The sequence below is a fragment of the Meleagris gallopavo genome, chromosome 3 (genome assembly GCF_000146605.3).
Source record: "Meleagris gallopavo isolate NT-WF06-2002-E0010 breed Aviagen turkey brand Nicholas breeding stock chromosome 3, Turkey_5.1, whole genome shotgun sequence".
Taxonomy (NCBI): domain Eukaryota; kingdom Metazoa; phylum Chordata; class Aves; order Galliformes; family Phasianidae; genus Meleagris; species Meleagris gallopavo.
In genome coordinates, this window is record NC_015013.2 from 21,058,369 (window position 1) to 21,086,237 (window position 27,869).

Consider the following 27,869-nt stretch of genomic DNA (forward strand, 5'->3'; position numbering starts at 1 on the left):
GGAAAGAGCTTAGTCCAATAAAAGTGAAAGTGTGTTGTGAAAAAAAGTGTTGATACATTCAAAGAATGCATCATCTTTTCCTGCCTCTGCCACTGATCCTTTTATTACTTTTATTTCTTCCACTGTGTAACTAATTGGTCCAAAATGTTCAAATATTTTGCCTAAAATCAGTTCTCTCCTTACATCACATTTCAACTACTCAGCAAAACAATCTGTTTCCATTGGAAAACTAGAGAAAGCACACAGAAGCCAAGAAAAATGTTCAAAGATAGGTAAAAGAACCTATCTCAGGACACTGGGAAAGGGGAAACATAACCTCCGTTTTCAAGAAGGAAAGAAAAGAAGATCCGGGGAACTACAGCCAGCCAGTCTCACCTTTGTGCCTGGTAAGATCATGGAGCAGATCATCCTGAAGGCCCTACTAAGGCACATGGAAAATAAAAATAAGGTTATTGGTAGTAACCAACATGGTTTCACCAGGGGTAAGTCATTCCTGACAAACATTGTGTTGTTTTATGATGGAGTTACAACATCAGTGGATAAAGGAAGAGCAACTGATACCATCTACATGTACTTGTGCAAAAGCCCTAACCCTGCATGACATCCTGGTCACCAAATTGGAAAAAAAATGGATGTGATGGATGGACCGCTTGCTGGATAAGGAATTAGCTGGGTGGCCACACTCAGAGAGTTGCAGTCTGTGGCTCCGTGTCGAAGTGGAGACTGGTGAAGAGCGGCATTCTTCAGGGATCAGTGCTGGGACCAGCATTATTTAACATCTTTGTAGGTGACATGGACAGGGGGATCGAATACACTCTTAGCATGTTTGCGATGACACCAAGCTGAGTGGTGCAGCACTTGCTAGAAAAAGAAGGCTCCTAGGAGACCTTATAGCAGCCTTCCAGTACCTGAAGGGAGCATACAGGGAAGCTGGGGAGGGACTTCTTATAAGGGCAACAGGATGAGGGAAAATGGCTTTAAGTGGAAAGAGGGTAGATTTAGACTAGATATCAGGAAGAAATTCTTTACTGTATGGATAGTCAGACACTGCAACATGTTGCCCAAAGAGGTTGTGGATGCTTATATTTACATGCCAGATGAGGCTTTGGTAAATCACACAAATGCAATTTGTTAATGGGCACAGACATCAGTGTGACTGGTCTACAACATCCTTCTGGGATTGTTTTTGAAAACTGCCTCAACTCAAAGAACTTTTGCTAAGTGACAATGGAAAATATTGCTAAGTAGAAATGGAAAAAAAGAAATGGCTTATATCAAAGAGAGGAGATATTAAAAATGAGATAAAATGGCTATTTGTAAAAAATCTGGTTCAATGTATCATGCCTGACAATTTGGAATATGAAGAAACTGTCAAGTAATTTCTAGCCCAGTAATACTTACCTCCATTTCCTCCTTTGTCTTTGAAATTCACCCATCACTCAGTTACAGGTATAGTTTATGAACCTTCTTCAGCTAACTTGTTACATATGTAGGTAACGCCAGTACGGAAAATTAACCCACAACTCAATTTAAAGTAAAATTGAATTATGAAACTGAAGTCAAAGAATTGCTGATCTTGACTCATCCTATACTGTCCTCAAACATATATTATCCCATTCAAATTACTCTGAAGTGAATCATTATATAACTAAATTACTGAGAGCTGAAAATTACAGAGCAACCACACAAAAGATTCAGTTTTAACGAAATAAAAATGTGAACCGTTCTATTTCATTATTATTAAACACATCAGTTCTGATATTCAAAAGATTCTTTCTTATTATGCTCAAGATTGTAGCAGACTAAACACCTTTTAAGAAACTAAATTAGCTATATTCTTTATTCATTGTCAGGGTAGCTCAAAGAAAACTTTGACATTAAAGATTACAAGTATTTATGTTAAAACTTGAAAAATCCAAAGCAAATCCAACCAACTGTTTAAATCCACTTACTGTTGGAAATGATAATAGAGAAGAACGCACTGAACTATCACATCTTCTGTCACACGTGTGACAACTTGAAAGAAAGGAAATTAATATCTTAAGCACACACAATTCTCCACTACCCATGTAATAAGCAAATAAATTATTCATATTCTTCGGAAATGTCATCTGTAACCAAATGACATTTACCTCTTACCAGTAAATCAGTGAGTAGATTTATTAGAGTTGCTGTTCCTGTTTCCAGTACCTAAACTTGTAAAGGAACTGCTGTTAAGTATATTACCTGATAATATTTTATAAAGTCTGTGTAAAAATAGAATGATTTTAATACAGAAACTCTAAATGCTGTTTGCTGAGAAAAAATGCCATATGTGTAATTTAACAGAATATGGTACAATCATATAGATTACTATAAAATAAATAGGCAATTTGAACTATAATTGGCTTAAGTTCTTTGCATGTGTATATATGTGCAATTACATATACGTCTGTAATTCTTATTGTTTTTTTGTAGAACAAAGATTGTATTGTACTTATATTTAATATGAGTTCACTGATAATGCAATAAGATTTTGTAGAGGATTGATCGTTGCAGTGAGCTGTGTATTCCTTGGTCAATGAAATGTTTCCTTCTTGTACTTAAAATATAACAGTTAATAGAAGTTTATATCTAACTTACAGCATTTTATTAGTTCTGTCCATGTCATGTGCAAACATGACAGCAACTACTCACAGTTAACTGTTAGCTTTTATTTACTTATGCTGAATTCACACCAACATACTTACCACAATAGTCACATAATCCAGCTAAGTATGGGCACTTAAAGTGTTTCTGAATAAAGAGGTAGAGAAAATCTTGTTCATAGACACAAATAACTCCATTTGTTTTAATTAGAATATTCTAGGAATACCACAAAAATAAAATTCTTACGTTCGAAGGTATGCTTATAAACACAACATTATTCAGATCCACACCTTCTTACAGAGCCTCTATTGATACCATTTTATATTAAATATCACAAGGTAAAATTAACAACTTGGTTTGAATAAAGAAGTTAAACCACTGACAATATTTTAAAGAGAGAAGGTGAAAGTCACAGCAGAGCAACAAATTCTGTACACTTGTGTCAAAACTTGATTGCTTTTATCCTTGTACTGAAATGCTTCAATACATCATCTTTACTATTGTGTTTGTTTGATAGATCTAAGTGTTTTGTTCCATTACACTAAAAAAAAAGAAAAAAAAAGAAAAAAAGATTTCTGCTTGAAGATATATAGTCTGGAATACGGAACTTATTAAGATGGGAAAACTGTTGAAGTTGAGAATAATGAAACAAGACATCCGGAATCTAGACATACTGATGGGAATATTCATTTTCAGCCAGTTAGGGTGGCATTGAAGGTAGATTATTTCTGTATGGTGTATTTACATTTATATGTCTGTGTTTGCTTTTCACCACTGTTGCATGAAGCTCATGATTGAAGGGACCAGTTATTTTGGGGTTGGCTTGTCTGCCCTGCTGCTTCCATTTGAAACAGTCTCAGTTTGTCTCAGTTCAAAGATGCTACCCTGATGGTTCTCCTGGGAGAAAATTGCTTTGCTTTCCAAGAAGCTGGGGGCATATTGGGAGTGAAATGACAGTGGATGGTCTGTGCTAGAGGCATTTATTTTTCTGTTTCAAAAAGCCTGGGGCAGGAGTAGTTCTGATCTATGTTTTAGCTATGACTGATGATTCTACCTGAGAGTCTTACAGAGCATTGTGGAATATTACATACAGCAAAAAAAAAAAAGGACTGATATGTGAGTTTCAAACATCATTCATACCAAAAAATTCCTATTCTAACCACCCCATGTAAAACAAAATGCAGGTAATGGCTTATAAATCAAAACTGTGTTATTAGAAGAAATAGTGATGAGTTTTATTCCCCGGTCCTGAAGAAACACAGTGCCAGGCTGACCTGCATCAAGATACTGCTGTCTCTGAGGCCTAAATTTTTCGTAAAGGTATGATGAGCTACCTTTTGTATATTGCTGGATAGACTTCCCAGTAGAGCTTTCTAAATGAATATTTTTGTACACCACTTCCGACAGCAATGTGTTCACATTGTTGCCAGACAACCAATAATAAGAAATGTTTCTTTCATACAGAGCATACAACAAAATCCTCCACTTCAGTGTATTGGAGTCATGGCTGTTAACTGCTTATCATGTTCTCTGCACGCAACATGGGCATAAAGGAATCAGGAGCTTTGCTGTCAGCATATCATTATTCCAGGGAACCAGAGTTCAAGTTGTCTGGCATTTAGACCTCTGTCTAGTAGGAGAACTGATTTTATCTGTTGACCTAAAAACCGAGAGGACAAAATCCAGCCTCCCCCTTGCATTTCCACCGCCTATTTTTATTATTTAAATTTATTTGTAAGTACTTTATTCTGAACTTATTCCATTTTCTGTTGAGCTAACTCTCAGGCATAGCAGAGAAACAATTGAACAGAAAGATATTCTTGAACAACTTTAGTTTTATGTTCTTCAGATAGTGGGAAAGAAATCATTAACAACTCAAATGTTTTCAAAAATCTCATGATTAATGTCTGAAATGAAGTTTGGACACATACCTATATAATGATTTTTACTACATTCTTGTGCAAGCAGATCGCCTCCACTGGTGCAGATTTTTACAAGCGCAACATGCAGGCTTGTTTTCATTGCTGGCAAAAATACATAGCTAATGGCTGTGACTGTTGAAAAAGAGTATTTTGTAGCTGAGAATTTTCTCTATCATCGTTGTTGTTTCCATGGAAATAATAGAAGGCATTACTTTCGGAACAACCCACAAATAAACACACAAGCATCGTGTCATACACAGTGGTTTATGCTCTCTCTGATGATGCAGTATTTACCTACTTATTTGTATTTTTCTGCTTTGGATAGTGCTTGAGGGCGCCTGAAGTGGTTATTAAACATCTTACTCAGAGAATATATCTATTGTTTTTCTCCCTTGTAATGAAACCTAGTTACCAAATTGAGGCTGCAGAGTTGAAAATGCTTTGCATTCCTCCCATGCTACTAGATTTTGCTGCTCCTATAAACTTAAACTGAATCTGAAGAAGCACAACCAAAAATGCACTTGATTTTTTTGTGTGAATGACGATAGCAGATCCTCTAAACAAAACCTTAATGTGATAAGAAATACTATATGTACAAAAATGAGAAAAGATACTACACACACCAAAAACCGATATCTCTGTAGTGGAAAAGTAGTGAAAAAATGCAGCCTGCATTTTGTCCAGTAGTACAGTTTCCAGCTTGCCGTGTAGCCTGCAGTCAGTATTGAACAAACCCAGAGTGCAATCTTCCTTAGCATGTCCATGTCACGTGGTTTGGTTGTAAAGCAGTGAGAGAAAAGAGCAAAATGAAATTCTGGCAAATATAGTTTATGTCAAAATTTCGTAGAAAACACCATGCAAAACAAAATATTGACAGCAAAGGAGGAAAAAGCGTCTATAGAGAACAAAATGCTGAATACTGCGTAATCTGTAGGCAACACAAAGTACTTGGTCTACTTCTTAAGTCAGTACTGGATGTCACCACCATGCACAGTGATATCTGCCAGAAGACAATGTAGTTTTATTTTTTATTTAAATCTCTTGTAACACTTTTTAGATAGTCTCAGTCATTTTTGCTTTGCTTGATGGAGAGTACTACTCCCTTGTGTTGTGTTAGTTAAGTAGTCATGCGGCACTTTAGAAGCTTGAATTAAAAGTCTATTTTTTTCCCTCTGAACAAGAGTAATAAATAAAAAATATCATCTTTGAATAAAATTCTGGTATTGCACTGAAGGGAAAAGGCTTTATATGTTAATACTGTCGAGAACAAAAGAGGCTCCAACAAGTAATGAAATTCAGATTTCAAATAAGTTCTCTGACTTAGATTTTAAAAATGTACCAGTATACTTAGTTTGGTAAGGACTCTAGTCAGGGTCTGTTCAATTTTAGCATGAAATGTGTGGAAAATTGTAAAAATAAATATTTTTTGTACCTAAGATCATCACTCACCGAGTCATCCCATAAGAGGAAACCAATTTCAGAACATTGTATCTGAGAGACACAGCAATGTAAGATCACGTGGATGTATTAATTTCTCATGCAAGCACTTTTCCTGTCCCTAACTCTAAATTCTGCAGAATCTTATTCTATTTCATCCTTGTTCACTTTGCTTATAGTCAGTGGTAAAGATGATTGACATGTCAGTGCAGTGAGCTGTTGAATACCATCAGATCATGTCTGTTCTCGAAGCTTTCCCTCAAATGAAACAGTTGAAGTTATGGATAGTCTCTCCAAGCTGGTACTGGTGGTTCAATTAACTCCCATGAAAAGACACTGACAACTGCACACATTCATTTTCCATCAATTTAGCATTTTAGAAAGGTGATCATACTCTGTTCTTTCTCATTCCCTGTGTATGAATAGCCTCTGTGTTAAATAAGTTCCTAACTCAGTTCAATAGCAGGACTTTACAACACCTAAGAGTGCACACTGGGAAAACTAAAATTATTTTCTTCTTATGTATTCATCTATCATACCTGTATAATGTTCATAATTTCATTGTGTTGCGGGTACACCTCATTTTTGAATGGCAGTGAGTTTATTTTAAACCGGTTCTTTGAGATTGTCATTAGTTTTGTGTGAATTTATTTGCTCTTTTTGTTACTTCATCCTTCTCTGTTTGGAAGACTGCTATAAATAAAATGGGCTTAAAGACAAAATAAATTAGAAAGTGTTGCCTTTATTACATATCTTGTCCTGCTTTAGTTAATTAGTTAGTCTTTCTTTCTTTCTTTTTTAAAAAAGGAATCAATCTACTTCAGAAGCCCAAAAGTTGCTTAATTCCTTAGACAATTTTTCTAACAAAACTAATATCTGAGATTCTGGAAAACATAACATTTTTTATAAATCTGCTGGTTAACTTCCAAAGATAAATCAAATTCTGCTAAAAAATAATTAAATATGCAGATTTTCACAACTCAATTTTTTAAAAAATTATCTGTTCTGCTACATACATCTTTGGTATTATGAGTTGTTTCTTATAAGCGAGACACAGAATATTTATGAAAACTTGTAACTGCTTCAATCATGCTTCTGTGTTGAAAATTGCACTTAATTTCCTTGCTTTCACACTAATGTGTTTACTAAAGACAGAAGCAGTGTTTCAGCTCATTATGCCAATAGAATTGAAGCTGCATGTTTCTGTGCACTTGCTGACCTCTTCTGCCTTTGAAAGTACCTGAAAGCTCTAAGTCCTTTCGGTGGCTTGATTAGACAATGGCCCTTTGCTTGGCGTTGGTTTCAGGATTCAGAGTTCATTAGCAGATCACCAGGTTGTTTTTCGTTGTTTTGTTGTTGTTTGTGCTTTGTTTGTTGGTTTTTTTTTTTCTGTACTGTTTGCAATTACCCAACTGTCTGAATAACTAAATACAAAAAACATTCAGAATTAATGCTGATCTCTTTTAAAAGATTTCAGTGTTTCATTTTCCTCTCAATAGTCATTTATAAATACTACTTATATATACTTGTTATGTGCTAGTACATTATGTATATTTTTTGTATATAGAAATACAAGCAAAAATAGATGTTTAATGAGTCCGGATTTCAGTGAAAAGCTATTCCAGGCACTTCTGACCTGCAGCCTATAGGCTGCAAGTGTCCCAGCACAGCTTGTACAACAACCTAACCCCTGGCCCAAATGTAGGATGCCTTATTTAGCATCCCATGGAACACTGCAAGACAGACTTTGCATTTGGATGGGAAAACCCCAAAATTGAAAGGAAAATAGAGTTATGTTGGATTATGCTCCCTCAAAGCTTTAAAAATAGCCTGACTATATTTGGGAATCAGCTTTCTAAGGGACTGGAAGGATGGCAGCAGGAACACCTGGAAGCTGTAGATAATCTTATAGTTGCTGCGACACAGAAGGAAATAATATAATTGACAATAAATCTACATTTTTTTAACTCTGTTGGATACACTGCAATCAAGAAGAAGGCACAAATAGTTTGTTGGTCTGTGATTTATCTGGGTTTTACCATCATTCTCAGCCTGGGGGTCGAGCAAAAAGAGGTGATATGTCAAATACCAGTGCTGAAGCTGGAACAGGAACTATGAGATTTTTCAGGTATGGAAGGATGGTGTAGATTATGGATACCAAATGATGGATTGACTGTGACACCACCATATGAAGCTGTTAAAGGAGAAGGAGATTTTTTTGAATGGAACCCAAAATACCACACTGCCTTCATTCAACTGAAAGCTGCTCTGATGTCTGCCCCTGCTCCTTCTGAAAAAGACTTCTTCAGAGCTGGTTATAGATATCTTCATCCCAGTGTAAATGAGAGTGGATTGTTCTCTGGTCTGTCTCAATCTGGTTGGACTGGCCAGGTACCAGGCTGCCCTCAGGCACCCCAAAACAGTGAGCTGGCCCCAATACAGCTAGAGCTGCTACTCTCTGGTGCCACAGAGCCATGGGATGGCCCCATCCCTTGCTGGCAGTGCTGGGGTCAATGAGATATGAGTTGGCTGTGGAGCATTTATTGGTGGCAGGAGGGTCAGAAGGACATACTTCCTGGACTAAGGCTGATCCAAGGCATCCGTGCCCTTCCACCCAGACTCTGTTTCCAGCTTCTCCATGAAGATGAGGCCAATTCCCTCAGACACCAAAGGGCCAGGTCTGTCGGAGCAGTCCCTGGGCAGACAGCTCTTGTGGCCTCAAATCTCCAGAGATGACAGAAGGACACCAATCTGAGTGGGATTTGCATCCCCATGGTGAACATTTCTGAAAAAAATCACTCCTTGTTTCTGCAGAGGAGGCACTGGAAGCAGAGATGCCACTGTTCAGGGGCTATCCCTGAAGCAGAAGCACACAGAGGGAGTGTAAGCAGTGCGTAGTGCTGCTGTGTGCTGCCTTGCCACAGGATGAGAGGAGGGCTCCTACCTGGACTCAGTCCCATGAGAACCAGATGCATAGGTGCTGCCCCAGGAACTTTTTTGTTGCTTTATTAATGTATATTTTTTTATAAAAATTATTTTAAAAAGATTTTTTTTGCTTATATAAATGAACTTTATTATGTATTTCCTATGCAGTCCAAGGCAATTTCTTTACTTAATGCCATCCAGGCAAGCCAAAATGTTGAACACGTATGAGCTAAACCATGATAATGTCTCTTAAGAAAGTAAATCAGAGCAAAAATACCACAAGACAAGTTATTTACTGAAATTAAAGCTCATACTATTATTTGCAGTGTGTCGTCACTCTCTCCTGAAGGCTGAAGCAGGATGTCAGGTTATCCACATGATGCCAACCATAAACAGATATTCTATGATTAAAGCCCTGTGGACACTGAGGAGTTAAGGTCTGCCAATTGCTAGCCATAGCATGACTGTATGCATATTGTTGATTGATGGCATTAGAAGCAAACTGTTACACAAAGAAAATAACAAGTGTAAATAACAAAATAAAATATATATTGTCCTTCACATCTTGCAATATCTCTGACATAGGTGTAGTTTGTATGCTTAAGTACTCTGGCTATTCCATCAGTTCTGAGTTAGAAAATATAGAATAATATGAGACTGTAGACCAACTCCCAACTTTTCCAATAGAAAAGTACTTTACATATTTCTTCAGTTTTGGCTATAATCTGCTGCTAATTATTGAACACAGTCTCTGGACTGGACTATGTTAAATAGCATCTCAGGCTTTACTTGTGTTGCCTTATATGACACCTATTCTTTATTCATTAGAGGAAATCTGGGCAAAGAAATATCCTCACAGAGTTAGTGTTCACTGATGCTCTTTTTTTTTTTTTTTTTTCAAGATAAACACAAATAGTTTCTAAGATTATTTGCTTTTAATTTCTTCTGAGAGTTGTAGTTCATCTTAACATTACATAGTATCTTGAGTCTTTCTTTCAAAGACAGGCAAAAATATTTTTAGTCTTCTGCCACATATCCTCCATTATATTTCAAAATAGCTATTAATGGGTAGAAGAACAGTTAGACATGGAGGAATTCTGACCTCTTCTCACAGTAGTCAGTAAATTTTCCACTGAATTTTCTGGTGAATGAGGGGAATAAAGATCTTATTTTGATTTTTTATTCTAATGCTCATGCTATACATCAGAATTTATTCCTGGTAGATGCCATTATCCATTTGCTCTGTCATCTGTATTCATGAACTTTTTTAAGATCCCCCAAAATAATATTAGTCAAGCTATACTAGAACCAGAAACAGAGTAACTATGATAAAAAACAGTAAATTTATTCTTCTGAGAAATACAACCCTGGCACTGTAAGGAGGTTCTGGAATCTCCTTCTTTGGAGATATTCAAGACTTGTCTGGACACCTACCTGTGCAACCTGCTGCAGGGAGTCTGCTTTGATAGAGGGGTTGGACTTAATGATCTCTGGAGGTCCCTTCCAACCCCTTCAATTCTGTGATTCTGTGATTATACAAATACAGCTCTAATAAAATCCTTATTTCCAAATCCTGTTGTAGGTTGTAAGTACGATTGTCCACTTTTGATCAAGATCAGAAATACATCCACTTCAGCTACACAGGAAAAACACATCTTTACAGAATAACATACGTTGTTTCTATCTCCAGATCAGAGAATCGGGGAAGGCTTAAAAGATCTTTAAAGATCATCATCAAAATGCCATGCCGTAGATCAGGCTGCCAAGGCCCTATCCAATCTGGCCTTGACCTTCTCCACAACTTCTCTCAGCAACCTGTTCCAGTCCCTCACCACCCTTTGAGTAAAGATTTTCTTTCTTACATCTAACCTAACTCTCTCCTCTTTTACTCTTTTAAAGTCATTCCCCTTGCCTTATTACTATCTGCCCACGTAGAAAGACAGTCTCTCTCTTGTTTACAAGTTCCCTTTAAGTACTGGAATGCTGCAATGAGGTGTCCCCAGAGCCTTCTCTTCTCCAGGCTGAACAAGCCCATCACCCCCATCCTGTCTTCACAGGAGAGTTGCTCCAGCCTTCTGACCATCTTCATGGCCCTCCTTGGGACCCACTCAATAGCTCCATGTCTTTCTTGTGCTGAGGGCCCAGACCTGGATACAGTTCTCCAGATGCCTCATACAGGCAGAGTAGACATAGACAATCCCCTCCCTTTGTCTACTGGTCACCCTCTGTTGATGCAGCCCCGGGTACAGCCCTGGCTTCAAGCATACTTTGTTGGCTCTTGTCTGGCTTTTCATCCACCAGAACCCCAGGTGCTTCGCAAAACTTCTCTCAGTGAGTTCTTCTCCCTACCTGTAAACATATCTGGGATTGTCCTGATCCAAGTGCAATACCCTAAACTTGGTCCTGTTGAACCTCATTAGGATTTCATGAGCCCACTTCTCAAACTTGCCCACGTCCTTCTGGATGGCATCCATTCCTTCTATTGTGTCAAATCCACCACTCAGCTTACTGTCATGAGCAAAGTTGCTGAAGTTATATTTGATCCCACTGTTTGTGACGTTGATATATCATTTATATGTTTTCTACATTATGATCCTGTTTTTCTTTCATGTCATACAGAAATATAGGTTGTGAGCTTCCATTACTAATTTCTGTTAGAAATTGGAAATTCTTTCTTCATCTACTGGGATGAATACAGTAAATGCAGTTGTTTTTTTTTTACGCACACTATAAATTAAAATAATTGTAATTTTGGAAAACACTGCTTTATTTTACCATGAAAGCATGTGTTAAATGACCTGAGACAGGGAAGAGAACTAAGTGTTCTATGAAGAAATATCACATTTGTTTATAATTCCTCTGATGAAAGAGCATTCATCACTCCTCCCCAACCTATCCCCAACTTTTCATCTTGAACTATAATCCCATCACTTGCTTGTCTGACTTTCTTGAACTTTGGTGTTTGATTTACTCATGCAGTGAAAAAGGAATTAAAAGGTGGAGCATTTATCCAGGTGGGATCAGTTTGCCTATATGGCCCTTCACTGGCTTCTCCACCTTGTCTGTCTTAATAATACAGCTAGCAGCATTAATAAGCATAATCAGATCACATCAGTTCGCAGTGTGCTTGCCAAAAAACTGCATATTCTCCTTAGTGGAAGAAGAAATTCATTTCAATGTTTTATCACTTCTGGACATTTATCTATCTGTTTAGGTTTATTGTTCCTCTCTTCTCTCTGAGTCATCATTGTTTTTAATTATTATCCTCTCTTTCTATTTCTCTGAATCAGTGAGCCAGTAATAACCTATGATATGTCATCTGATGTTATGTCACTCATATGCCAGTGTCTTGAATATGGCCCTATATCAGAATGTGCAGGTTCAATTTGTTATTTTCAGTACAATTACTGCAATAAAAGGCATTTAAATATCTCTATATATTTCCCTAAATTTCACATGCTGTGATGTAGACATCAGCTGTTAAATGAATAGGTAGGCTTATAGCATTTATGTCAATGTTGAGTTTACAATATTAAATTACACATTTAGAGCACACTAACAGGAGAACACCTCTGATTTTAACATGAAAACATCTGAGTAATTTTTTTGTTTGTTTTTTGCTGTTAACTTAGTAGAACAGGGATTCATCCCTGAATTTTAATAAGAGGATTGAAATTTAAGGAGTCTTGGAAGGAATGTGACCAAAGAGGATAACACATGTATCAACACCACCCACTCTGATTTTATAATTTCAATGATGAGTCTGCAATCTGTTGGTTTTTTTACAATATTTTTTCAAAAATCTAAATATCCAGAAAAGACAACTTTGTATCTGCAGTACCATCTCCTTTTAGAATAATAATAGAGAGGATGTTCAGAGCTACTGAACTCCACACAGCCAATGCTTCCTTAGAGACTGAATATGGAAACAACATTTAGGCAAATATTACTGAAAATGTTAGTCGTGGCTGATTCCAAAATAAATTATAAAAGCTTCTTCAATCTTAAAAATTCATTAAAACTGAAAGCTACGTTTTACAAGGTAAGCTGAAGACACTTAGCAGACTAGCTGCTAATACAAGTCTAATATTTATTTTTTTTATTATTAATTCTGTAATTCTGTGGGTTTTAAAATCCAGAACTATTTCTGAAGTTGATTGTCAGGTTTATTTCTGATACATGACTGATTTTGTTGATCCAATCCATATTTTTCTGTTAAGAAAAAAAACATGAATGACCCTATGTAGTTACAGGGCACTTTCCCATATTAACTTAATCATCTATATAAATTCATCTTACAATCAGAATTCTATCACAAGGACTAGTGCTATCCTTATATCTCAGTTTGAGAGGAGTGGTATAACTTCAAAAAACTATGAACTTCTTTACACTTGAGCAATCAAGTCCCAGCATCACTGCATTGCCTGCATTCAAAAGAACAAAAAGCAGCTATTCAGAAATACACTGCCAAAAGAGATGGCAGAGATTTCCTTCATAAAAACAATCACACTTCTGATAAACCAGATAATTATCAGAAGACCAGATTTTGCAGGCATTTAGACAGAGGATTCTAATTTTACTTATAATACTGAAAATGAAAATACAGATGTTTTGTTATAGGTTCATATATAACAAGTTTGCACAGTTAATCATGGATTAATGTGTAATGGCATATTTTTTAAAAGTCATGTATGTGTTCTACAGTTCATAATTAGTGAGCCGTAATGCATGGGTAATCGCTCGTCCCAAACACAGGATCAACATGTATTGCCATTACGTCTTGAGGTATTTCACATAGCAGGGCCTAGTTAATTCAAAATTTGTGTAACTGGAGTGCAACCAAAGACTGTACATTTTGTATTACAGAAAAAAATAAGGAAAAAAAAAAAAAGCATGCTATTCTCCCTTTCTGCAGTGGTATATGGTAACTGTTAAGTCACAGCCTGAACCATTGATTGAGCACCTGGAGAAGGGACCAGGTCAGCCCTGAGAACACAGGTGAAGGCAATTCAGCTGTGTGACTGGGAAGGGGTAGAGACTGGCTGCGCCTCTCTTAGATTTCATTTAAGGGCTGACAGCCACTAGGGAAGGATCTCTTCCTGGAAGTCCCTCCTTGGTGAAGCTTTCTCCTGCAAACCTGAAATCTGATACAGATGAGCAATCTTCTTCCCTTTCTTTATATAACACTTCTCTATTGTAAGTGTTATAAAAGCCAGCCCTTTTGTCATTATGTCTTTGTTGTAATGCCTTTCCTGTTGTATTGATCTGTCCAATTGTTACAGGTGGGATGGCAGCACAAATAGCTGGAAGCTACACTGTGTGAATGAACTACTTATGGGTGCTGATACAAGGGAGAATTAACACAGCTGACAACAAGTTTCATGAATTTTTGAAACTGTGTGGGGTTGCAGAGTATCCAAGAAGAAAGCACCAATAGCTTGTCAGTCTGTGATTTATGTTGGTTTTACCATCCCTTAGGGATACTGAAGCCTGGGGGTGAGCACTAGGAGGCTGTACATCAAATACCAAAGCCAAAGTCTTTGCAAGCTTCCTTAGGTATGGAAGGACGCTGTAGATTGTAGATACCAAACCGTGGACCGATCAAGGATCATGAAATATTGAAGTTGTGAAAGGAGGAGAAATTTTAGACTGGAAACCAGAATGCCAAACAGTGTTTATTCAACTAAGAGCAGGTCTCTACTCCTGCTGTAGGACTGCCCAGTCTGGAAAAGCCTTTTGAATTCTGTGTGCATGAAAGATGTCACACTGCACTGGGAGACTTAGTAGAACACATTGGATCCAGGAAGAGACCAGCAGGATATTATTCTAGACAATTGGATCAAGTAAATTTAGGGTGACGATCACATTTATGAGCAGTGGAAACATATTTGTAGCACAGTCCAAATGCAGGAGGAAAGCCAAAGTCCTGGCCAACTCACAGCCAACAGCAGCCCCGGGGCTGCCTGTGTGTCCGAAATGCAGCGACATCCCCAAGATGTCAGAAACACCCCCAGAACAAGGCTGCAGCTGCCAGCCTGGCCTCCACCACATAGCACGATGCCAGAACCCATCTCAGCCTGAACTGTGCCGCAGGGAGGAAGGAATGGGGTGTGTGCTGGGGGGAAGGGATCCCCGTGGTTTCTGACCCTGAAGTTGCCCTCGTAACCTCGGGAAAGGCAGAGAAGAACAAAATGCCATGACAATGGCATGAAGGAACTCTCAGATTTATTGTGACTGACTCTGATGATTGTAGCCAGCATGTGGGGTCACACACGGCCGCTCCTATAGCATCAGTGGGACCAGCGGTTGGTATTCTGGGCCCAACGTGTCTTCGGCATTGGCTCTGGGACTCTGCAACCCGATGTTTGAGAGGAGAGTGGCTTCGAGTTCGGGCCCACCCTGGCCGCCTGGACTGGCTTCCATCCGCCCCTGCGGAATCCGTCGAGGACGCCGGTGCTCACCGCAGTGCGTAGGTGTGGGTGCAGCTCTCAGCACTGGGGGCTCATGAGTGCCTGCTCCCACGGCAAGGTGGGAGCCGGCTCGGGGAAGCTGGGAGCCGGCACTGCAGTGGAGAGCTGCTTTGCGTCTGGGCCTGCCGTCCCTGTCTGCACTGGCAGCTGTAACCGACTGCTGGGGAGTGCCTCGAGAGCCGTGATGTCCCCTGGCTGGCAGAGTTCGAGGCACTGCTCTCGGCACTCAGGGCTGCAGCACAGCTGCTTCTGCAGCATCCCTGCTTCCGCAGCATCCCTGGGGCTCATTGCTCGCGTCATCATTGCGATGTAAACGCGAGCAGACTCTCCTCCATTCTGTCGTGCGCTGTCTGGGCAGGACGCTGCTCTCAGGCACCTCGGAACTGTGAACTGGACCTGATGATGCCTGGCTGGTGATACTGCAGCTGCTGCTGCTGTCCGACACCGTGGGGCTTAGGAAAGGCCCCAGTCCCAGCTGGATGGCGGTGCTGGGGCCAGCACTGTCCACGTTGCAGCTGGAGGCTGTAAGGGGAGGGAGGAAGGTGAGCGGGATGGAAATGGAACTCCAGCCCTGGGGTGGGAGAGGCTCCCATCCCTCCTGGGCCAAAGGCACTTGAGCAAGGCCTCGCCAGGCCTCAGCCCAGTGACACTTGGCTCTTTGACTCTTACAGGTGCCCTCTCCAGCACAGGTGTTGCACGCCCACGTGGTTGTGCTCTCTCTCAAATTGGAACAGTGCCGATGGGTGCCTTGTGCAGCACAGGAGCTGCAGAGGAGCAGTTCCCAGGGCCTGGGGAAACAAACGAGTCGAGTCTGTGAGGTCTACGTGACCTGAGCCAGGGAGTGTACCCTGCACAGCTCTGGTGCTCAGTCTGTGCCCCCCAGCCTGTGGTGAGGCTGCAATCCCACACAGAGCCCCAGAGGGCTGCTGAGGTAACTCACCCCTCTCCTGCCCGCTCCCTGCCGTGTGGGAAACAGCACACACTGGCATTGCAGCGCTTGCTCTTGTCTCCCTTTTGTGCGTATAAGTTGTCGTCCCACACTGGTCCTCTGCCAGAGAAGGGAAGGAATCTGATGAGCACCCGCTGCCTCTGTAGTAAGACAGACCCAGGCCATCCCTACTCTTCCAGCCCAACCCCACTTCTATCTTCTCCGTGAAGCTGAGGCCAACGCTCACCAGAGGCAGCAAAGAGCCAGGCCTGCCGGGGCAGTCCCTGGGCAGGCACAGCTCTTGTGCCCTCACACCTGGAGAACCAGGAGTGGGATACCAACCTGGGTGGGATACGGATCCCCATGGCGGCCACTGCATCAAAAAATTCGTCTTCGTCTTTGCAGTGGGGACAGTGCAAAATAACGCCTGCATACAGGGCCAGTCTCTGCAGCAGAAACACAAGTAGCGTGAGCGTGAGCGGTGCCTGATGCTCCCCACTGGGCAAGGGGAGGGCTCCTACCTGGATGCAGGTCCGGTGGAACCAGGTGCGTCGGCAGGATGGGCACACCATGGTGCTGTATGAACTTCTGTTCCCCACCACGCAGTCCATGCAGATGATGCAGGGTGTGTCCTGCGCTGGCACAGCCTCCACTGCCTTCTGCGGGCGGTGCTCCCAGCAGAAGCACCTGGGGGAAGATGGGAGAGAGGGACAAGGTGAGAAGTGCTGCAAGGAGAACAGAGGAACAGGAAGGAGCCCCAGGCCTTGGCTCTGGCTCTGTCTGGCTGCTGGGAGGTGTCACAGCGCATTCCTAGCTTCTTTGGCTGGTACTGACAGCAGGGGTTGGAAGCCCACAGGCAAGGGCTGGCAGTCCTTACCTGAACTCTTCAAAGTACTGGGTGACACATTCACCCTCTGAGGCGCAGGGGAGGTGGAAGCTGCGGTCACAGCCTGTCTCTGTGCAGGTGATGAAGGCCCCCCTCTTGCCACAGATGAAGCAGTGCTGTAGAAAGCAGAGCAGCCTCCATCAGTGGCAGGCTCGGGGCCTATGCAGCGGGCCGCACACCATTGGGGAGGGCACAGGATGCGGGCAGGGCTGGGGAACAGGGCTCATCTGCAAGCTCCTGGTTGGAGCTGGTTGGAAGGGCTGGGATTGCTTTCTTTGAACCAGGCTAAGCTCGCCGAGCCTCTCCTGAAACAAACCTCCCTGTTTGGGTCGTGTTCTCACCATCTGCTCGGCCTGCTTGATTGCAAGTATAATGTCAGGGAGGCTTAAATTTTCTTTTCCCTCCTGGGTTCTTGCCTCTTGAAGAAGACCGCCAGAAAATACCTGTGTGGGAGAAGAGCGGGATCTTGTTAGGGCAGAAAGGAGGGATCCATTGTTTGGAGGATGATGGAAGGAGGAGCCGTGAGGGAACTCACCACACAAAACTCATGGAAATAGACCCTCTTGATGATCCATTTGCGCCCATAGATGTCTGGGTCAGCATCTCCCTGGGCGCACAGCACGCATTCTGGAGAGGAGAAAGTAACAGTAGTGAGTGCCTTGTGGAGCCAGATGCCAGCTGGCAGTGCCAGCCTTGTGGAGCCAGATGCCAGCTGGCAGTGCCAGCTGAGGGGCAGGGCCGGAGGCCTGGAGGGGAAGGGACACTGCAGGCCCAACAGTGCCAGCAGGCAGCCACAGCCCAACGGCGACCGCCCTGGCTAAGGAGCAGAGGGGCCCTGTCCGTGGCGGCTGGGGTGCCCCTGCATGCCCTCGCCTCCCCTCTCTGCCGCAGGCAGACTCCCAGAACCCCTCTGCCCAGCAACAGGGAGCTGCGCTCAGGGATAATTTACTTTCACCCGGCTCCCATGAGCCGGCAGGCTTCTTTGTCCCCATGGACGTGGTGCACGTCGACAGTGAGCACTTGCAGAGTCTCTGTCCCAGTAGCGCTGGGCTTTCTCCTCCGCACGCTCTTGTGCCAACCTGTGGGAGAAGTGGGACGAGGGTGAGTTCACAGCTCAGGCCCCCAAGTGCTGGGGCCCCTCCTCCTCCCTTGGCAGACTCAGGCAGCCCCTTCCTCCCTGCTCACCTCACCAGGTCAGAACTGAGCTCGGCCTGAGCCCTCAGCCTTAGCACTCCTACACACTTCGTGTGTCACAATGGCTGAGTGAGAGTGGTGAGGTGCTGGAACAGGCTGCCCAGAGAGGCTGTGGATGCTCCATCCCTGGAGGTGTTCAAGATCAGGTTGGCTGGGCCTTGGGCAACCTGCTCTAGTACCAGATCGGGAGGTTGGTGGCCCTGCCTGTGACAGGAGGGTTGGAAATTGATGATCCTTGGGATCCCTTCCAACCCAAGCCATTCTACGATTCCATGATTCTAATTTCTAGTGTTGTGCTTTGGTGATAGATGGAAGTGCTGATGCTACAGATAGAGCTCAACTTACCATTTGGTTTAGAGGTGTAGGTAAAGAATGTAATGTCACAGAAGAATTGGCTTCTTGTGTTCTATGAGCGGATACAGTTTAACCTCTTGAGTTGCACAAATAACTGCTGATAAAATAATGGTAGACCCCTATGAAGTACTGTCTGCTGTAAATCTGCTGGGTTTGTCTACTGAAATTCCAGAATGATGCAAAGCAGCTGAAATGGTCTGAGTACCTCTAAAGACAGAAGCTAAGCCTGCAAGTCAGACACAGTACCTCATAAGAATGGAAGGTAGGAGAGGAACTCAGCCTCTGATTGCTAAGTTTGTGACTCAAGGACTATTACAAGATTGCTGTTCACAGTGCAGTTCTGCACTTCTGCCAGTCAGAAAGCCTCACTCCACAGATTATCAGTTTTTTCAGGATTGAAGGGGGTATAAGTCAAATTGTGATGGAAATATGTCCCATTATGGAAAACCCACATACCCTCCTGACAACTATTAAACAGAAGGATAAACGCTGTACAGTTTTAGATTGGAAGGATGTTTTTCTTTTGCATCCCATTGGACACTGCAAGCCAGACTTTGTTTGCGTTGGAGTGTGAAAACCCCAAAACTGGAATGAAAACACAGTTGTGTTGAACTGTGCTCCCCTAGGGCTTTAAGAATATCACATTTGGGAATCAGCTTGCTAAAGAACTGAAGGTGTATGGTTACTGTTGAGTCATGGCCTGAACCACTGATTGAGCACCTGGGGAAAGGACTGGGTCAGCCCTGGGAACACAGGTGAAGGCAATTCAACTATGTGACTGGAAGGGATGGAACCTGGCTGCACCTCTTCTAGAGTCTGACTGGCACTAGAGAAAGATTTATTTCTGGAGGTCTCTCTGTGGTGAAGCTTTCCCTTACAAACCTAAAATCTTCTGATATGGGTGAGCAGTCTTGTTCCATTCATTTATACCACCACTTTATTGTGCTTGTTCTCTTGTCATGACACCTTTGTTGTAACTCCTTTTACATTGTATTAAGCTGTCCCATTGCTACATACAGATAACATACATTCAGAGAAATTTACAGGACTGAAAGTAAGCCTGACTTTGGAGACACTCAATAGTTTTTAAGAACTTAGTGGAAAATATAGTGTAAGTGGTTAGAAGGACAATTCTTATTTATAAAATTTCTTTTAGTATACAGCTTGGCTGTGTAGTAATATGAAACGCCTCTGTAGAAATTCTTTAAAAGCTTAGGAGGAACATTTATGGAGCACTGAAGAAAGTTGCAGCTAGTAAGTGCAGAGATACTCTTATCTATTCCAGACATTGCCCATTATACATATAGCTGCTCTCAGAAAGATGATGGCTTTAACACATTCTTTTGTGCTCTGAAATCTTCCTAGCTTATGAACACAGACTCACTTAATATCTTCATTAGTTTATAAAAGACTGGTAACATCTTTGTGAAAGTAAGACAAAATATGACTTCCATGGAATGATTGGACCTTGTGAACCTAATGAGGTTCAATAAAGCAGTGCTTTAAAAAGGTTTTGCACGTCAGTCAAGGTAATCCCTGGTATGTATATAAGCTAGGAAAATGCGTTGAGAGTAACCCTGCTGAGAAAGGCTTAGGGGTCCTGGTTGATGCAAAAGTAAACATGAGCCAGCAGTGTGTGCTTGCAGTTTGGAAGGCCAATGGCATCTTGGGTTCCGTAAGAAGAGTAGCCAGCAGTGTGCAGGAGGTGATTGTCCCTCTCTAGTCTGCTCATGAGGCCCCAGCTAGAGTACTGCATCCTATGGAGAACTCCACTGAACTGCAGCTGTGCAGGTCAGTGAGACATTGCTGACAACCTGCAAAACCTGCAGGTCAATGAGACTTCACTGGATATATGGTGGTGACTATCCCCGTTTTATGATTTGCTGACTAGTATTCCTCTCTTCGCTATTGCTAACTTCCCAATCTTACCTGCATACCTTAACTGCTTAGAATTTGTAATAAATTGATTGGCAATATCTTGTCTTCGTTTTCTGCCTTAATCTTGCTCTGTGTGTATGTGTATATAGATGTGTATATATTTATATACATACATATATTGAACTGTATCCTTCAGTAATTGGAGCAAAACGCCTGAAAAAGAGAAGGCTGTGGGGGGACCTTGTTGTGGCCTTTCAATATTTAAAGGGAATTTAAAAAATGAGGGAAATCAACTTTTTACGCAGGTAGATAGTGATAGGACAAGGGGGAATGGTTTTAAACTAAGGAAAGTGTGATTTAGATTAGATGTTAGGCATCTAATCCCTGTGGGCAGGAATAATAGAGATAGTTGGTTCCTAAGCTGCAGACATCTCAAACACAGTTCCATCCTTAAGAGATAATTTTCATGTAAAAAATAAGGGAAAAATAAGCTTCTTCATGGTGATCATCCAAGCTCAGGTGGTAGCTGCTCAATACAAAAGGTTTTTTTAACCTTTTTATACTTTTCACCTCTTACTTTTTTTTCCTGTGTGATGTGTGGCTGACTCCAGCCTCTGACCCCTGAAGGACCAAGTGAGCTCATCCCTTTTCAAATTCTGCTTCCAGTCTACTTTCTCATGGATCTGCCCTGAATGCCTGGTGCTTGCTTCCCAGCTCATCAGCAGTCTGTCATCTTATATTTCACAAAACTCTTCTCCAAAAACCCAGATATGTTATGTCACACGAACTGTTGTTACCAACCTTGTTAGGGTTATAAACTCACCATCAGAGCTCAGAGCAGTTAGACTGCAGCTTAAGATTTTTGAGTTTGTATATTTTCCTCATTCTGTTTTCTAGTCTTTAAAGTTAAAAATACTGCCATATATATGTTCTTATATTAACAATATATTGTGTTGACATTCCGTAAATTTTCGGATTCATGAGTTAAAACTGTATCTTCACAGTGGTTGCTTTCTATCTCAGAGTTGTAAAGACAGAAAAAATACATTTTTAAAATCTCAATTATACATTATTCCATAGCTGCAACATAGGTGGAGATGTAAATAATATCTATTATATGTATGTATGGGTATATGTAGACCCAAGACATAGGCAAATTTTCCCTTATGTTTCTTCAGAACCGTCTTGAAAACCCATCTCATTTTATGATATTCTCAAGTACTATACTATGTCTGTGTTAGGGTATAAAAAAGATTACTGGATACATGTGGGCAAAAGAGATGAGAAATCTGTCTTATTGGTATGACTATCACTATTAATGTTCCTGGCACTACTTGCTTTCTGTTAATTATGCATACGTTATCTAGGATGTTTGGAAAGTCAGATCAGGTTTGCTGAAATGGTAAGTAGAGTTGCAACAAACTCAAGCAGATTTTTAATACTGAATTAGTAAGAGGTTGTCTTTTGTAACAGATGGGACATCTAAAGTTGTATTGATTTTAGGAAAAGCTCACTTGAAAAGAAAAATCACTGTGTTGTTAACTAATATTAATCACTAGATGGTGGTGGCCTTTTCAAAAAATTTTTCATTAGATGGTATCGTTACCATATTCCAAATCGGGATAGAATGTATCATGCCCAAGAGAAATACTTGCAGAAACTTTCCAGAAAACTGATGGTTCCTCTGTAAGGCTAATTTCCACAAAAGACAATGGGTAAATCTCAGTTTTGTTACACATTTTCCATGAGATTTTTGATTTTCAGGACAGCTTGTGAAGTATTACTAATGGAGGAGTAAATGGACAGTGAAGCCTCCCCACCCATTCACTGAAATCCTGCACTCATGAGAAAGAGCCAAATATATTATAAAATAAAATTGAATATTTTAAGTTAGTTTAAGTTACAGAAGTTACTCCACACTTTTAATTTATGGCAGCACTGATATGGAAAGATGACTGCAGCCATTATGCTTTCTCCTAGACTTGAAAACATGGAGCAATTCTTTTTTTTCTTTTGGATTCCTCTGTTCTTTTGTAGCCCCTAAAGGGTCTCAGTGTAGTTCAGAGTCTTGTCTCAGTTTGTCTTAAATTGTTGTATTGGTTATGAAGCAGCCGTATGACTACAGTCAAATCAAATGAAGATTATTCCTGACTACAGGCCTTCTTCACTGCTACTTATCTTTGGACTCTTTGAACTTATTTGAACTTGTTTTACTAAATCATTTAAATAATGTTCAATAGTTTGGTCTGATGCTCACCAGTGACATATACAGTAGTACTTCACTGTGTCACATAACAAAGGTCCAGCCAACAATGGCCATGGAAATGTAGAATGATGTGGATTGGAAGGGATATTAAAGATCATTTACATCCAACTCTCTGTCATTGGCAGGGTAGCAATCCACTAGATCGGGCCACCCAGGGCTCCATCCAGTCTGGCTTTGAACATCTCCAGGGATGGGGCATCCACAATTTGTCTGGGCAAACAGAGATTTCAATGCTTCACCAACCTCTGAGTAAAAAATTTCCTCAGAACAACTCATCTAAATCTCCCCTTGTATGGGAACTGTTGAGTCATGGTCTGAACCACTGTTTGCTCACCTGAGGCAAGGACTAATCAGCCCTGGGAGCACAGCTAAGGCAATTCAGCTGTGTGACTGGAAGGGGTGGAACCTGGCTCCACTTCTCCTAGACCCTCACTTAAGGGCTGAACTACCACGGTGGAAAGATCTGTTCCTGGAGATCCCTCTCTTTGGAGTTTTCCTAGATCCTTGGATATGGGTAAGCATTTCTTCCTTCATTTCTTTTTCACCGTGAAAATCTTTCCAAGTGTAACACATGTAAAGTACCATCCTAATTGTGCTACTTTTCCAGCTGTACACCCTTTTTTAGTTTTAAACCATTCTTCCTTGTCCTGACATTATGAGACTATGTAAAACTCAATCTCTTTCCCGTTTATGATGTCCCCTCAAGTATTGCAAGGCCACAGTAATGATTTCCAAAGTCTTCCCTTCTCCAGTCTGAACAAGCCCAGGTTTCTCAACCTTTCTTCATAGGAGAGGTACATCCTGAAAGGCAGCCTTAAAGAATTGTCTGCTTAGCTCTCTCCTTTGTCCCTAAGGAGAGTTTCCCAGGGAATCCAATGCAGTAGTTCCTTAAACATCCAGGAGTTTGCTCTCCTGAAACTCAGGGTCTTGGCTTTGCATTTCACTCAACCCATATCCTTTGAGATCACAAAGTCAACTAGTGCACCGTCACTATAACCTACATAGTCTTAAATCCACTACTTCAAAGGTCTCCTCTGCACTGGTGAGCACCAGGACCAAAAATGCTTCTCTGGTTGATTTATATAACACCTAGACTAGGAATTTATCCTTAATGAGCTCCAGGAGTCTCCTGGACTAATTGTAGCCCTCAGTGTTGCTTTCTTGGCAGATATCTGGGTGTGCTTGAGAGTGAGATGCTTCTTCTAGCTGAAGCAAGAAAGGCCTCATTAACAGGTTCCCACTGATAAGGTTGCCTATATAACCAAATGTCCTTTACTGATCTGCTCCCTGATGTCCACCCACAAGATCTCAATCTAATCATGGCTGTTTCTCAGAGCAGCTCTTCACAATCTATCCTTTTCTTAATGTGGAGGGTGACTCCCCCTGATAAGAAATCCATTTTTGAAGTGTGGAACGTACAAACAAAATACGCATATTGACAAACATCAACATAAAAAGACCATAAAAGACCCAAAGGGCTAGGGTGAAGAGCAAGTGAGATACTTCCTTCAAGTCACTCAGAAAAATTGACGTTAGTTCCCTTAAATTTCTGGAATTTCAGAAAGTCAGCAATGAAGATCCTTGAATTTTTATATCTTCCAGCAAATATGCAGCAACCTCATTTTGGTGTTTTCTGTTCCTGTTTTGCTGAGTTTCAAACTCAAAGTTTGGTGTTGCACAAAAGGTATTTTCAAGAATTATGTTTTCCATATATAGAAACATTCAGTATCTGGGATTGTTCTCCTCAAACTTTCTAAGGTGGGTTATAATGTACTTCAGGAAGTGTTTTTCATTTCTGTTCAGATTTTGTCTTCAGGACAATCTCTTCTGAGATTTTTGCATTGATTCTAAGTGCATCTAAATAGTGTAGGAGGATGTTTGTTCACTGACTGATTCTTCTTGTCTAATTTATTTTTCTTCTTTTACTGTATTTCTTTGCTTTAAAAAAAGCCTATTCTATATATAATTAGGTAACCACTGAACTGATAAAGCTCATCTCCCATGCTTTCTCTAGTTTAATAATTGAAACGAGTTTCATCTTTTGCATCAGACGCTGTGTTTAAAGTCTTAATTTTTGCTGGTTGTTTCACTGCGTACATGCGTTTACATATATACATACATGCACACATATATACAGAATACAGTATACTCATATCCTTCGTATGTTACGGTTGTATGTCAGCTATTAAGAATATCAACATTTGGAGTTTTGACTAAGGCCAAGGCTATGTCCCTCTTTTTTTTGTAAATTCCATTTTTTTTTTTTTCCAAGCTGGAATAACCCAGCGTTATCTTTATACATCAAGAAAACTTTCTAGAAGTGTTTCAAATATTACTGCATGGCACATTTGCAGATAGAATAGATAAGTTATGTTATGAAAGTACAAAATACATAGATCTTTACCACGAGAGGAGTAAGTAAAATTATCTACAGAAATTATCTACATTAAATGCACACATAATATTGGAGAATCTTTGTCTATTATTCAGGAATCTGTTTAGATATCTTTGTTAATTTTAACTGATCAGTGATATTTAATCCTGGACGTAAATAATAAAATATAAAATACAAAATATAAAAAAATAAAAATAAAAATATACTTCTAGATAAAGAACATGATAAAATATATTATATGATTCATAACCCAAGGTCCATAATGAACAAAAGTGAACGGGCGAATTTGCTAATGGTGAACATGGTGCCATGGCTTTATCAGACTGGAAGACTCTGAGATCTACTTAAAGAAAGGAAATTCAGCCATCTGAATTTAAGCACTGAAAATTATTGTGTCACCTACAAGAATATTTTGGTTGAATGTTCCAGGTTTTACCGTTTTCTCATATAATAGGATGGACATAAATTGAACTCCGAAGAAAATCGATGTTCTAGCAAGCAGTGATGATGCTTTTTGTACCTTTGTGCTTGATCACAGCCATTAGTGACAGACCTGAATAGGTCTTTCAGTCTGTATGTGTTTCACTTTCAAAATGAGCTGTAAAGTATCTCATATTAACATTTTTGATAGTTTGTGGGTGCTACTTCTCCACTCGTATAAGTTCATGTAATTTGCACCTACAGGTTTTGGGCAGCAATCTGGGATCTGGCAATTAATAGAAAAGCCTACCTGTGTCATAACATCTGCATCATAACTTTGCCCAAAGCAGGAAAATCTGATCTGTTGGAAAAAAAAAAACAAAAAAAAAACGTTCATTTTGTGACACAATTACAGCTACAAAATAATGATGAGGGATAAACTGATGATTATAGTATTTTTCTTAATTTTAATGACTGAATGGCATTTGTGCTTTTCCTAATTAGTAGACATGACAAAAAAGTGATGATATAAAACCTATTTTATTACAGTGCCAGATACAAATTATGGAAAGTGAAGTTACCAGTGAATCTACACATTCTTTCTGGGTGAAGTAATGAATATATAGAATTCTTATCAACTAGTTACATTTTAAATAAATTTGTATTCCTTTAGTATGTCTCTATAACTATACTAAAATATAATGGCGCAAAGTAAAATAATGTATATTGTATAGAAGCTCTGCACTTCAACTGTTAACAGCACAGGAATTTTAAAATATTTAAGGTAATTTACACAAAACCATGCAACTGACATAGAAGTCCAAGACTCATTTTCAAGTGCCTAAATATTTGAGGCAAACTGTATTGAATAGTTGAAAACAAAGTATATTTAGACACCTAAATGTGTAGATGGGGTCCATCTGGAACTGCAAATACCATCCTGTGACATGTAATTCATCACTTGAGCTATTCTCCATTAGTTATTGAGTCATTTGAGCAGTGTGACACATTCCTCAAAAAGTATTTCCACTTCCTTTATAGACAAGAAAAGTAAGTAGTACGTAATAACATTTCTATGAACTTTCCGATTTAGTGTGTTGTTAGCAGTATTCTGAACTTTTACTGGCAAACATGTAACAAAGATGCTTGCGTGAAGATGTGTTCAGAAAGTGAAGCTCACCACAAAAAATCTCATTTCCTTCCTCAAAGATGAACACTGCAATCTTAATATTTTCTGAACGAACTTTCCTTGAATTATTACCTCTATATGTAACCTTTGTCCAAATTCTTTTTAGCTTGACCTCGTGTTATCTAGAAAAAAAATAAAGGAAAACTATTCCCATTAATAGTACTTGATTGATATAATGGATTTCTGCAAGGTTAAAGGCAGCATGCAGTAAATGAAATTCAGGCTGACTGACCCAGCAGGACTTTCCAGAAAATTGTAAAACTTAATTTTTAGGATAGTTTTATTTGTCTTAAATACATCCACAAAAAGAAACTCAAATATCCTTCCTATACAACAGTCAAAGCCACGCTTTCCCTCATTATGCTGCATTTCATTTAACAGCCTTCTGAAGCTCAAAGGGCAAACCTGACAGATCTTTTATGTTGCATTCAGATACTGGAGCGATTTCCCCGTGATAAGGCTACACTTGGAAGTAGTTGTCCTCATCCACAATTATGCAGTTTTCTTCACCTATTGTTGATAACAATAAATACTTGCATTTAAAATAAAACAAATCTGTAATATGTGGGCAAAGATGGGATAACACTTTCTTCCATTCTGTCCCTAGATAATGTGCAAGTGGCAATTAGGTTGAACTGTTAACTGATAAAATTTAGTTCTCTGGAGAGTGATTGCCCAAAACTTCAGGGAGTGTGGAGAGACATAGAGATCCCAGGAATGAAGCACGTTCATAGAATCATAATCCTAGCATGGTTTGGGTTGGAAGGGTCCTTTATGATCACCTAGTTCCAATCCCCCTGCTCTAGGCAGGGACACCTCCCTCTAACCCAGGTTGCTCAAAGCCCCATCCAGCCTGGTTTTGAATGCTTTCATCTCTCTTGGCCTGCTCAATATTCACTTGTATGAAATGTGAGCTGTAGAAACAAAACTTTACAGCAGCCAGAGAATTAAAATTCATTTTCTCCTTTTCCTCTCCA

At 40.3% G+C, this 27,869-nt stretch overlaps 1 protein-coding gene and 1 long non-coding RNA gene across 3 annotated transcripts; one reads left to right on the top strand and one right to left on the bottom strand.

The window, feature by feature from the left end:
- The first annotated feature begins 13,565 nt into the window (after positions 1-13,565).
- LOC116216437 lies at positions 13,566-14,962 on the top strand. Its single transcript, XR_004159172.1, has 2 exons — positions 13,566-14,108; positions 14,195-14,962. It is a non-coding gene; the product is annotated as an uncharacterized LOC116216437 (long non-coding RNA).
- A 78-nt stretch (positions 14,963-15,040) lies between these two features.
- On the bottom strand, positions 15,041-18,498 carry LOC104910170 (PHD finger protein 7-like). Of its 2 annotated transcripts, XM_031552777.1 has the most exons (7): positions 18,146-18,498; positions 17,188-17,823; positions 16,832-16,997; positions 16,653-16,756; positions 16,323-16,430; positions 16,052-16,170; positions 15,041-15,904 (listed from the first exon to the last, which is right to left on the bottom strand). In XM_031552777.1, the coding sequence occupies exons 3-7, from the start codon at positions 16,919-16,921 to the stop codon at positions 15,609-15,611; spliced, it is 717 nt and encodes a 238-aa protein (XP_031408637.1). In that variant the 5' UTR covers positions 16,922-16,997; positions 17,188-17,823; positions 18,146-18,498; the 3' UTR covers positions 15,041-15,608. The 2 variants fall into 2 exon arrangements, with proteins under 2 accessions (XP_031408637.1, XP_031408636.1); XM_031552776.1 differs by having other exon boundaries at positions 16,653-16,997.
- Between the last annotated feature and the right edge of the window lie 9,371 nt (positions 18,499-27,869).